Source organism: Pteropus vampyrus, unplaced genomic scaffold (assembly GCF_000151845.1).
Source record: "Pteropus vampyrus isolate Shadow unplaced genomic scaffold, Pvam_2.0 Scaffold280, whole genome shotgun sequence".
NCBI classification, from domain to species: Eukaryota; Metazoa; Chordata; class Mammalia; order Chiroptera; family Pteropodidae; genus Pteropus; species Pteropus vampyrus.
The window spans coordinates 250,619-264,013 of NW_011889061.1; the positions used below are offsets into that span (position 1 = coordinate 250,619).

Here is a 13,395-nt window from a genome sequence, read left to right on the forward strand (position 1 = left end):
GGTGTAGCTGACTAGCACACGACACGCCTGTCGCTTTACGTCAGCACCGGATGAACAAAAGATGGAATGAAAATTAAAACATGAACGGCACACACAAAAAACACAACTGACGCTTATACCACACATCCAGTTGAATTTTAGGTTGCCAGATGGCAAAGAAGATTCTAATACATGCTTGAAAAAAGCACTTTCCTGCGTGAAATGCAGATTTACATGAGTCCACAGTGTATTTGCCATGCACCAGTTAACATAATTAGTACAAGAAAAGAGAAACCTAGCTGTATCAAGTGAGAACGTTGTAATTTTAATTGCTGGTAAGGAATTATTTTTAAGTGATATTTACTTTGGGAGGGTTGCATCTGAATGTCACAGAAGAAAAGAAAATTAATCATTGCTTTTTCGAATTTATAATTTTTAAAAATGAATACATAAATTTGGAGGTAAGCTGAATCAGAGTTAAGCAGCTAGAGGGCACATAGTCTTAAAGAGACACGCAAAATACTTGGAATTCAGGACAAGGGGATTCATTCACGTCGCACATGGATCGTCGTGAAAACCTTTTTAATTGAGTTTATTTAATTGAGTTTATTCTCACCCATGTTAATTACTACGAGTTTCTCCTCTTATTCAATGTTTGACATTTTTAGTTTTATTGCATATGAAATGATACCTTTCTTTAATAACCTATTATGTTATGACTTATCAACTCCTATTCATTTACCCTTTATACTGAATTGCATATCCTTTTTGAGTATTTACAATGTTTGAAGGTCAAACACAGGTGGCTGCCTGACCACCCTTTTCATATTACTAGAACTTTCGAATTTCAGGTAAAAGCTTAAATATGAGCCACAGTCCTCACATACACTTGATCTAGACTGTACACTGGAGGATGGTACACACTTGACCTGAACCAGAAACACAGAAGCAATAAATCTAGAGATGAATAACCAAAAAATATTCCAGAAAAAGTGGGAGTATTGCTATTAATGGTAACTTGCAAATTAGAAGAGAGATTTTTAGTAATTTCAAATCAAAGCCTTTTGAAATAGTGCTAATATATTCTAAAATAGCACAGTTAAATCAGACATATTATGAAGTTAAAAAAGAGGGCCATCTCTAGACATGTTGTCTCTGTGAACAACATAAATACACCTGTACTTACTCGAGTGTCCCGATTTGTGTGTGAAATACGCCCACTCTGTCAAAAACTCAACAAATAAAATGGTATAACAGTTAAAATAAGAGAAAGGAATTTATGTACTCACCAAACAGGTCCTTATCTTCAATGACTGCCATCTCAACCTCATTTCCGGTAACTACAGTGCATGTGAAAGGAACTCGAAGAAGAACGCTAATTTCCCCAAAGGACTCCATCTCCTTAACTTTACCCATATAAACAAGTTTTCGAATTTTTTTCTGCCAGAGAAATAGATAATTGATGTTTAACTAAACCACTTACATACATTGGATAAATACTGTTACTATCAGAAATACTCTTCAAAAGTCATTTTGGTCTATGGTATTTAAAATAAATTGTAAGTCATGCAAATCAGAGAAAATATTTACTTACATATGTATTTAAATTATATTTGAGCAATAGTAAATTGACAAGTCCAGCATACCCAAAGCAACTGAAATCACCATCATCTAGTGATGTGCAAGGTAAATGTTTCAATTCACCAAGATGATTAGGGAACATGGAACTCATTCCACCTTTCAGAGCCCAGGACACCACTTTGTAAAGCATAGCTTAGCTTAGTATGTTTTCTAAACCACCAGCTGTCACCTCAGCCCCCGTCACAAGGCACACTCGTTGGATTAATAGAGAATAAAGAAAATAAGCGGAGAGTGACAGGACCAGAATTGATGGGATTAATGGCAAAATTAACTGGTTTCCCTGTCTACTTAAAAAAGAAACATGGAAAGTGAGTTTGACTGAGGGAATTAACAACCTAGGTCCAAACTAAGAACTTTGTGGAAAGGGCCTAAGGATTTTCAGTGTGCATGGTTCTTGAAAAAGTCGAAAGTCCAAATTATTTTCTCAGGGAGAGCTGAACTGTACCAAACAGGGATGAGTTGGTGAGCAGTACAGTTAAAACTAAAAAAATACCAAAAAAAGAGAGTGGCCCTCAGGGAAGGAGAGTGACAAGAACTCTGAAAAGGTGGAACCTCTACTGAGTGTCCTGGGGTCAAAAGCTAACATCTAACGTGAACATTGGCCACTTTTATAAATGGACGGTCTTCATACTGAATACAGCTTGTTCAGAGAATTCAGCAAGGTTTCCACGTTAAACTGAGTTCACCAAACACTGCCTGGCCAGCTGAGGACTAGCGCGTTCTAGGGTGTCTACCACGTGAGTTCGGGCTTCGCCTGTTCCAGATCGTCGTGAAACCGGACACACACGAATGCACTTTTGGGTCTGACGCTTTTGCCCGACCTGATGTTTGGAGATTCATCCGTATGCTCGTTTGTAACATGAGTTTTTCACTGAGATGTGGCACTCCATTTTAAGCCTGCACCACGATGTTTCTCTCCATTCGCCTAACAGTGGCATTTGGCTCACTCAGTTTTTGGCTTCTGAAGATTCGTGCAGGTCTTTTTGTAGACGTATATTTTCATGTCTCTTGAGTAAATACCTAGAGTAATATTCTGGGTCATATGTTAAGTGTATTTTAGCCAATGCCATATGGTTGCAGTAGTACCTTGTGGTTTTAATTGGCATTTCTCTAATGAATAAGAACATTAAGCATGTTTTAATGTGCTTATTGGTCATTTCTATGTCTCACAACTCAATATATCTTACAACTTGTATTACATTATAGTATCTTTTTTTTAATCGACATTTTTTTTCAAGCTTATATATATATATATATTTTTTTTTTAACTTTTTACTTTTTTATTTTTCCTCCTCCCATCTACCTTCTGGTAACCACCAGTCCATTGTCCATGTCCATAAGTCTCTGTTTGTTTGTCCCGTTCATCTGTGGCTTTTAGGTTTATATCCCACGTATGAGTGATATGTGATTTTCAACCTTTTTCTGTCTGGCTTATTCCATTTCTATGATTATTTCAAGGTCTATCCATGTTGTTGCAAATGGCAGTATTTCATCTCTTTTATGGCTGAGTAATATTCCATTGTATATATGTACCACAGCTTCTTTAGCCAATCATCTATCATAGGACACTTCGGTTGCTTCCCATGTCCTGCCACTGTGAATAATGCTGCTGTGAACGTCGGTGTGCAAATATCTTTTTGGATATAAGGTTTCAAGTCTTTAAAGTAAATACACAGGAGAGGGATTGCTGGATCATATGGTAGATCCATTCTTAGTTTTTTGAGGAACCTCCATACTGTTTTCCATAGTGGCTGTGCCAATTTGCAGTCCCACCAGCAGTGTATGACGGTTCCTTTTTCTCCACATCCTCTCTAACATTTGTTATTACTTGTCCTGTAAATTATAGCCATTCTACCAGGCGTGAGATGGCATCTCATTGTGGTTTTGATTTGCATTTCCCTAATAGGTAGTGATGTTCAGCATCTTTCTATATATTTGTTGGCCATTTGTATGTCATCTAGGGAGAAGTGTCCATTCAGGTCCTCTGCCCATTTTTTGATTGGATCGTTAGTTTTTTTATTGTTATTGAGTCGTATGAGTTCTTTGTATATTTTGGATATTAGGCCCTTATCAGAGGCATTGCTTGTAACTCAGTCAAAAGAAAAGAAACTCAACAAAAAAACGTCAAAAATATTGAACAGAAATTCCACAAAAGACAAATAATAAATGTCCAATAAGCACAAAAAAAGATGTTCATTACTCATTAGAGTAGATTAAAGGATTAAAGAGAATACATAAGCTTAAAACTTACCACTTTTTTTGACTGTAGTTTCACAAGTCCAACAATAGGTTTATAAATGTTACAATATCCAGAATTAATAAAAGCCACGAAAGAAATTATATTTCCACTTTCCACTATCACTGAAAATAAAAGAAATAATTATTTCACACATTCTTCTCTATAACAAAATATTTTAGATATCATGACAACAAAATATGACGCATTTAATCAATAATTACTCATGTTAAATTTGTTAATGGATACCGGTTGATAGGCAGCACTTGGCATGTGGCGTTTACACCCGCAACAGACATGGACGTGAGCGCTGGAGGACGCAAACAGTTGAGGCGACAGTGTGCAGGAAGCACCCCGCGGAGGGGGTGACAGCAGTGGGGTGAGCCCGCCCCGCGCGGCTGCGTTTGGTGGCGCGAGGACTCGTACCACGGCTGACATAGTCGACGGCTCCGGATGTGCCCGTGGACCGGACGCGCGGCTCCCAGCCCGCCCGGAGCCCCCCCGGCCCTCCGCTGCGTGCCACGGCGCTCAAAGCAAGGCCTCGAGGCCACACTGCACGGCTTTCTGACCCTGCTCTGCCGCTCTGAGTGTGACCCCAGGTGAAGCATGTAGTCTCCACCGCGCTGGTTTTCCATCTTAACAATGGCAAAACTAGGAGTCCCCACTCCATACTGTATAAAGTTCACATAAAGTATTTAGCATGATACAATAAATCATGTTATTTATAGCTTTTTTTTTTTTTTTTTTGCTCAAATTTGTGAAACTACCCTAAGGCCAAGATACACTTGAAGGTTAACTGGATAATACTTTTATAACTATCAATGTATGTATTAAAAAGCAATTTAAATAAAACCTCCTAAACTATATAACATTTTAAATTATCAACATGATTTAAGTAAAATCAATTAGATATATAAATTAAAATTACTGTTTCGAATTGACTTTTCACTTTGTTCATTCTGAAGGAGATCGGTATTTTTTTCTGAAAACCCTAAAACAACTGAGATAATATAAATATAAAAACACGTGTATCTTTCCCATGATTTTAAAAAGTAGAAAATTGAAAACTAAAATTTTTGAATTTTTGATTATTCAACATATTTATTTCACATGACAAGTATATATCAGCATGACAAAAATTATGGACGTTACTAAAATAATAAGCTAGAGAACAGCACAGCTCCTTAAAAATTATAGTTAAAAATAGAACAAGGTATCTGTTGGTAATACAATTTACCATAAGCAAAAATAAATAAACACCAACAGAAAACAGAAAAATACTTTAAGATAAATCAAGTGGCATTTCAATTATTTTGCTGACATGTTTATGAGAATATGTAATCTCTCCTCATATAATATTCAGAGCTCAACGTTTATAATAAAAAACGTGAAAGGTTATTCTACTATCACGAATCATTTATTTTCCTTAAATAATTATTATTTTGCTAAAATAAATTATTATGGAAATACTGTCTTATACTATGTTTCTTACAGCCAAACAATATTACACATCTTAAGATGCTATGATTTCAAAGTATAATGTGTCTGTAGAACTATGTGTAAATTGTACAGACGAAGGGAGATTTTTCTCATAGACCGCACTCTTAGAGTACTCTCCTCCCAGAGGGTGAAATGATAGTAGAGACTGTTTTGCTTCTTTTAGTCAATCAATAGGATGTAAAGGAAGACAGAGAGCACCCTGGCAATTGATACAGGTAAGGAAAGGGCATGCTTAAATGGACACTGAAGAACACATTACCACTGTCAGTCTTTTCTTGAAAGCCAAGCCCCCTAGAGATCACAGAGAAGCACCCACGCTCTCAGGGAGGATAAAGGCCTGCTGTTGAAGGCGAGGCAACAATGCAAAAGCCGGCCAACCAGACCACTGCAGCAAAACCGATGAGGCGACTCACTCGATGGGGGCACCCCCGCTCCCCAAGTGTGTGTCTGTGGTCTAACGATCACTGCAAATGTGCATCCTAATGAAGACAATACAGCAAAACTCTTTTCATCTAGCTAAGCACTCTGAGTTTAATGACATGACCACAAAGGTGTATTATCGCACTTAAGAAATTTTAAATATGACTATTTTTGACAAAGGAAAAAAACCACACTGACTACCTGTGAAAGAGGTAACATCCCCCTAATTGTGTTTCTTAGGTTTACTCATTTGGCCTCTGACCCTGCTTCCTATTACAAAGACCTCATGCCAGTCACGTCAAAGTAAGTGCTGCCTCTCTCGCACTCTCTCCTCTGAGGCGGCACAGAAAATGACAAATGACATCGAAAGAACCAAAGGATTATAACTCAGTTTTAATTGAAAAGATGCAGTCATGGACTATATAAGGTTTTAATCATTATTATTTAAAGGTCATATTCATAAATTCAGGAAATAAAGTTGATTTGCATTTAAAAGTTAGGTTTTAAAGAGCCTCATCCAAACTCAGACCCACATTCTTAAGCCTGAAAGCATTAGACCATTATGAAAAGAACGAACTTAATTTTATCTTAAAGGTAAATAACGAGAAGAAAATAAGAAGAATTCACAGAAACTGGATATCAGGCATTGTTATTTTTCTTTCTGTTGTTTATCACATGCCAGGAAATAATCACAAGTCTAATAAAACTATCTCATTCCAATCTTCAGATCAGTTAGAAGAAGTCATGATAAGTAGCACAATTCCTTCCTGGCTATTGGCATCACACTGGGACAGATGAGGTCTCAGTTTCAACAGAAACCAGCGATTAGAAAGGCTATTATGGGACATCTTCTTAATTAAGATAAACCCCAGCTCGTTGGCCTAACGGACTCGCACATGGTTTGGGAACAGAAGATCATCTGATCAGTAAGGCTAATGCGGCCTCAGGTAGCCCACTCATTATCTGAATGGATATCAGCTCTTGTAAAACTAGACGACTAGGCAGAGAACAATATGAAAGAATAGGACAACGAATGCCATTTTTAAATTTGATTTTCCATTGAGAGAAATTAATCTGAACATGTCTTCCTTATATTTAGTTTGTTTTTATAATGTTAAGAAACATCTTGGTTAGAAAGGGGTTCGTATTTACTATTTTTGTAAGGGTTCATACTAAAGAAACTTTAAACAATATTAAACACTGCTTCTTCATTATTTAGAAATGTATATTCATATGCAGATAAGTAGCATTTATGGCTGAATAGAAATACAGATCAGGATTGATCACTGATTCATTATCTACCTTCCAATTATTCTATGTCTTCTGAGTTTATGGTACATTAAAATAAAATAGATCATTCTTGTAAAGAATATCTAAATATCTAAAATATCCTCATGTATATTAAGTACTTATCATTTAGCATAGAAAATAAAAAATAACTCAGATATGGACATCGTCCCTCATAAAGCCCCAAAAGGCAGTACCTTCGGAAGGTGAACTAGGAAAAGCCCACCTCATAGGACCGGGAGACACCTTCCTCTCCTTCTCGTGGTGCCGAATGGAATGGAAAAAGGAAAAGGACAAAGTCTGAAAATTACTAACCATAAGTCTTGGTATTGGGGCTAGAATTCACACCACCTGTGAGGCACTAAACACTTATTTTAAATTATATTGTTTTTGTTTTTGTAATTCTAAATGCCTGGGGGAGGCGGAGGAAATCAATTCCTTCCAGGTGAATCAACATTCATTCCAGGCTTCAAAGAATTCCTACACATAGAAAGATCCTATAAGCTCTCAATAAAATACACACTACAGTCCCTTCTTGTCTTTGGTTTCGCTTTCCATGGTTTCGTTGGGTTCTCAAGATTTTTATTCCACAGGGAAAAGTCATACTGAGCAAAACTGGGTCTGGTGGCAGATCCACAGAGAAATTCCTTCTGTGCAGGAGCTGTTGATCACCAAAGAAGAATTTTGGTGATATTACCAGTGACTGACGAGATGCTAAGCACATAGAAACACTTAAAGAACATAAGAAAAGGGTATGATTTAAATTACACAGGAAGTGTACCATCTGTCAAAAATATTTCTGATTCACCAAAAATATTGCTTTTTTCTAGCACTGCGATGAATCTTGATATATCCGTATATAGAAGGATGCTGAAACAGACAGATAGGTGTATGTATTTCATTCCAATGAGATATTGTGTATTAGGACAAGTAAGCAGACATGTTTGGCCTGACATCTGAAATCAAAACTCTATTTTCAGTTGAAATGGCAAAATGTCCTTATCTCACAGGGCTCTTTAGAGGAGCAAAGAGATTATCTAACAACCTGAAAGATACAGTGCTTTACAAATAGCACAAAGTTAATAGAAGAAAATTATCTTTATATTTGTGTGGAAGAAGATAAGTTTCTAAGTTATCACCTGACAATCATATATTTTAATCATAAATTGTAGTTAATCATGGTTAATTGTCCATTTAACAATGATACGCTGATTAGTTACTTCATTTTGACACTACCTGACTATCTACATTGATTTCATCCAATTACTTAAGCAGCATTATTTCAGAGATGAATAATCACGTACTAAATGGACTGGCCCAAGGAAGCACATGGACACCACGATGCATTTATCATTCATACCTAGTATACATGATAATTAAATTTATTCATTATTTGAGATAATGATTTACCTCATTCATTTCACAATAATTAATTTTGATTTAAGAAATATTCTGCTTGGTATTGTTTAATGTACTCTGGACCAGTGTAGGTAAACCATTGCGTAAAGAGATTTATTTTATCACATGACTTCAGAACATTGCTTATTTACATTCAAATTAGTTTATCAACCCTATATGATATTTATGCAAAATCATACTTCAGTACACCTACTGATGATCCAGCTTTCAATTTTGTGCGTAATATTCCAACAAAAATGTGTGGAAAGTGTTATAATTTTAGCACTTTCAAAACCAGTTTAAAAAGATATGATAAATCTCATTTCCATTTTTCTTATTAGATTTTGTGTACTCTTTCATATTAATTCTCTTTTATAATATTATTTGTTGATTATTCTGAAACTATTGTTTTCCTCTTAATCTCATCACTTTTACAGGTTGAACGTTCAAATTGTTTGCCCATATTTCCTTCCAATTGTCATTTTTATTTTTAACATAATAACTAATCTATTTAAAATAATTTTGCCACACGACAGGTTAAAACTCTAACTTAACCTATTCCCCTATGTCTGCAGATTATTTCCTAACACTTTTTATGAAAAAAACATACTAACCTTTCCCATTAATGCATGACACTTCCTATTATGTACTGTCCACATTCTCCGGCGCATTAGTGTCTTGTATAAGCTAACACTCTAATAAAAACAAAAGCCAAGGGCATAAAATGCGGCTAGAGATTTTATAAGAAATAAATTTATAGCCTGTGTCAAGAATGGTAAAATATACTTACGCATTGAAGAAATACCTCTAATTATAAGAAATTTTCCTAAGAAAACAATCAGGTAAATAGTATTTATGCATTGAGTATTCAAAACTGAGCACGTAAGATATTTTATACAACTTAATAGAGAAATTTTTAAATAAATTGTGATAATTCACAGAAAAGATGCTTCTACTAAAATTCATAACTTTCAAAATTGTTATTGCCATGGAATATGTTCATTTTAGAACAGCCATAGGCAAAGAGTGCCATTAACTCTATAGTATTTGACTTTGGGTAAATACACAAAAGCTACTTGCTTCTGAATTAAAAATGTGGGAAATATAGAAAAACGTTAATAGTTGATGTCTGTATGAGTATAATTGTATGTTACATAGGTTTTATCATCTTCTGTTTTCCCAAACTATATACACTGAGTATACATTATTTTCATAATTAGATGTCTGGGGGCCACTGAGTACAGCAAGAGCTATGGGCCGGTTGCTTCTCCAGAAGACCAATGGCACAGCAGACAGAGGGCAATACAGCTGGGTGGCTGGGTGGCCTCCCTCTCAAGGGTTAGAGAACAGGTGCCTGCATCCAATGCCCTGGCTTTTCGATAGGCTTCCCGGAGGACTGGCTTCTGCATTATCTCTCAGATCATGGATGGGACTTGTACTATAGCTATATGGGGGCTGCTAAGAACAAAAAAAGAACGGGGTGGCATGCTGCTGCTGGCTATAGAGGACCCACGGTCCAGCGAGCAGACAGACCTAGAGAGAGTAAGAGATTATGAATTCCTGGAAAAAAAGTAATCAGCAAATTCCTCTAATTAGGAATCTACACACACAAATCCAAAGACACATCCACAGAAAATGCTTCAGAGGCCCCGAATTCTCTAGCTGCACTGACTGGTGAAGGTCTGTCCCTGCATAAATGCAGACTCTAAGGAATGGGAGAGGTGGATAGTTTTTCAAATCCTAAAGCCCCAATAGCAGGTTACAAGACACACAAAGAAGCAGGAAAATATGGGCCATTTAAAGGAGCCAATTAAATCATAAGAAATTGACCCTAAAGAAGTGGACATATATGAATTACCAGACAAAGAATTCAAAATAACCATCAGAGAGATGTTCAATGAATTCAAAGAGATCAGACAACTAAATTAAATCAGGAAAATGATGCACGAACAAAATTGCAGAATCAACAGAGATAGAAACTATGAAAAAGAACCAAACTGAAGTTCCAGAACTAAAGAATAACTGACTTGAAAATTTCACTAGAGGGACTTAACAGCCCTTGATCAAACAAGAGAAAGAATTAATTAGCAAACTTGAAGACAGGACTTTTGAACTTATCAAGGCACAGGAGCTAAAAGAAAAATAATGAAGAATATATAGGAGTCCTCGATGGAGATGAAAGGAAGACAGAGACCCTATTTGAAGGAATAATGGTTAAAACTTCTCAAATTTGGACCTACAAGTTTAAGAAGTTCAAGTCACTGCAATTAAGATAAATCTAAAAAGATTTACACACAGACACATCATAATAAAACTGTCAAACATCACAAAGAGAATTTTGAAAGCTGAAAGAAAAGGCAACTCATCCTGCGTAAGGCAGCTCTGAGATAAGCTGCACAGCATTGTGCTTATAGTAACAATACTGCACACTTAAAACTGTCGTGTAGGTCCCTTGTTTTCTGTTTCTGACCACGATAAAAAATAAATTGGTGTTAAGATTTAACTTCTGAGTTATTAATATTTTTTCATTACTTCTCCATTGAAACATATCCTGAGTTATACGCACACACACACACATACATACACACACACAATTTCTTATAAACAAACATTCCTTCAGTTGTTTGAGATATTAATAAATCATTCACCTAAAAGAGATGGCACATAATTTTGACTGTCGACAAAATAATTTTTCTGTCTACACTCCAGAGCTTTAATCACATAAGATGTGTTTACAGAAACAACTGAAAATAATCTCAGAAGTATTTTTCTGTGTCTCCACAGAAAAATAGTTTTGTTCTAAAATCTTTTTTTTTTTTTTGTCTAGTAGGGCTTTTCCAATGATTTGAGATTATTTTATGCTCATCCATTTATTATTCCTCATATGAAACTAGTGCGGATTATTTGATTTATGAGTAGACCCTTCTGAGCTCCAGGTATGTAAGGCAAAGACTGTACAGGCACTGTCAGTGGAGAAGAGAACTGCACTTGTCACCTGCTGGTTTTATTATTACTCTAGGCAAGACTTATTAGGACAATGCGAGAACACCTCGGAGACACCAGAGGCTCTTGACTTTTATTCTCCTTTTTTTTTACATATTTCAATTTTTTAACAACATGTAATTTTAAAAAGCTGCATATAACTTCTTTAATCTAACGAAGAGAACATAAGAACAAAGTATAAGATATCAGATTTGCCTGTGATAACCAGAAAAATCACTTTTTTCTCAAAGACACCCCAGGTTACACAGGCCACTGAGTGGTTGAGGTCATTTGCTGCACCCTATTGATAGTTCCTTTATGACTGAGATTTGTTCGAGTAACGCATGTTTCTTCTCTTTAAAACTCTGTCTCACATATTTGACCAATGGCATGAATAAATAAGGGGCCAATGCACTTCTTGACGACAACTGCTTAAGCACATGAAAGTCTTCTGTGCAAAATGCCTCAATAATTATTGTCACATTATTCAGATCCAAGTCACTTATTCTTGAATAGTAACTCAAATTTGAGTTATATTTTACACTCTATGGCATATGAAATATTACCTCCAGATAAGTTCCAGTAATATTTTCTGAAATAACATTTGTCTAAGGAATGTAAGTGAATTCATGATAATAAAGTACGTGCAAAACGAAGCAAACCTTCTCAAGTTCGGTGTAGCTTTGTCCTGCTGAAATAGGATTTAGATACATGGTGTTTTATCACAAAGCCCAGGCACGCTTTCTGGGGGAAGGGTTGAGTTCATATTAAAGCAAACATCAGATAATGGCACTACACTGGCAAACAGTCAAAAATTAAATAATAAAAATAATTCAAAAATTAAAAGTATGCTATTTCAGAAGTTTAAGCAAAAATACTATGGCATTCAAGCCTAAATTTATAAATGCCCACATTTTTCTCAGAGCAGATATTAATCTCATAGCTGTAAGTATCTTGTAAAAGCTCCTATAAGATTTAGGACTCTAAAGAGACCAGAAAAGAAATACAGGTCTGGGATGTGGCTGCCCTCTGCTGATCCAAGATGTGTCTTGTTTCAACAAAGGACTGTTATGAGAGTATTATTATGTCAAATTTCTAAGTCTTCTAAAATGCAAAAGTTAAGAAAAACATGCAAATAACACTATTTTTATCAAAGTTTGAGAATTATCATATAGACTTATGAATAATTAATTACTCATGTGCCTGTCGTTTGCATGTAGAAATACAAAAAATTAAAATAGGGTAAGAATGCTATAGTCAGAGGTAGACTGCTTCCAGCAGGGTCCTGTTTTTCTTTCTTTTTATAAGCAATGCAAATATTTTATAACCAACACTGTTATTTCTCAGGAGCTGAAGACCTGCTCCATTAAACAGTAGTTTAGGAAACTTTGAATAAATGTGTTTGGGAGTCAAAATGAGGAGCAATGCCGCTGACACCGTAAATATGTAAAGAGGTGAAACCAGTCGTGTGGCCATCATCCTAAGAGGAACCCAAAGACTGCCATGTAACTCACACCTAGGAGTGAGCAATGGTTACAAAGAAAGGGCTGCAATAGGAAAAGGTACCAATTTATTAAAGCAGATTAGGATCTCAAAGCTCTGGTATGCTGCCTCGAGGAGACAGTATGAGACAGTAACTTGCTTTTAAAAAATAGGGAAAATCTTCCAGGTATGGCTCAGTCCAGGAGACAATGGATATAGATTTTAGAGACAGATATACAAACAGATGTGGATATACAGTTTTTCTGCTTTGTTGACACTGTGAAAGCCTACAAAACTCTTCTTATAATAATCTTGAGCAAGAGTCATTCTACAGATTCCAGAAAATTCCAAAGGAACCACTTACATTGCTTGGCGGGTCAGAGTGGTGGTCGTGATGGTGGCAGTAGGGGGTCCCGCTTCATTCTCAAAAGCAGAGAAGGGTATTTTTCAAGTCTTCCATCGTACTTTGG

General features: G+C 36.0%; 1 protein-coding gene across 1 annotated transcript in view; it reads right to left on the minus strand.

The window, feature by feature from the left end:
* CNBD1 (cyclic nucleotide binding domain containing 1) overlaps window positions 1-13,395 on the minus strand; it is a 134,156-nt gene that overhangs the window by 1,633 nt on the left and 119,128 nt on the right. Inside the window, exons 9-12 of the mRNA XM_011375929.1 lie at window positions 3,872-3,981; window positions 1,269-1,419; window positions 867-936; window positions 503-557 (exon numbers count right to left, since the gene is read on the minus strand). Of these exons, the coding sequence (XP_011374231.1) occupies window positions 503-557; window positions 867-936; window positions 1,269-1,419; window positions 3,872-3,981 (386 nt within the window). The remainder of the gene's footprint in view (window positions 1-502; window positions 558-866; window positions 937-1,268; window positions 1,420-3,871; window positions 3,982-13,395) is intronic.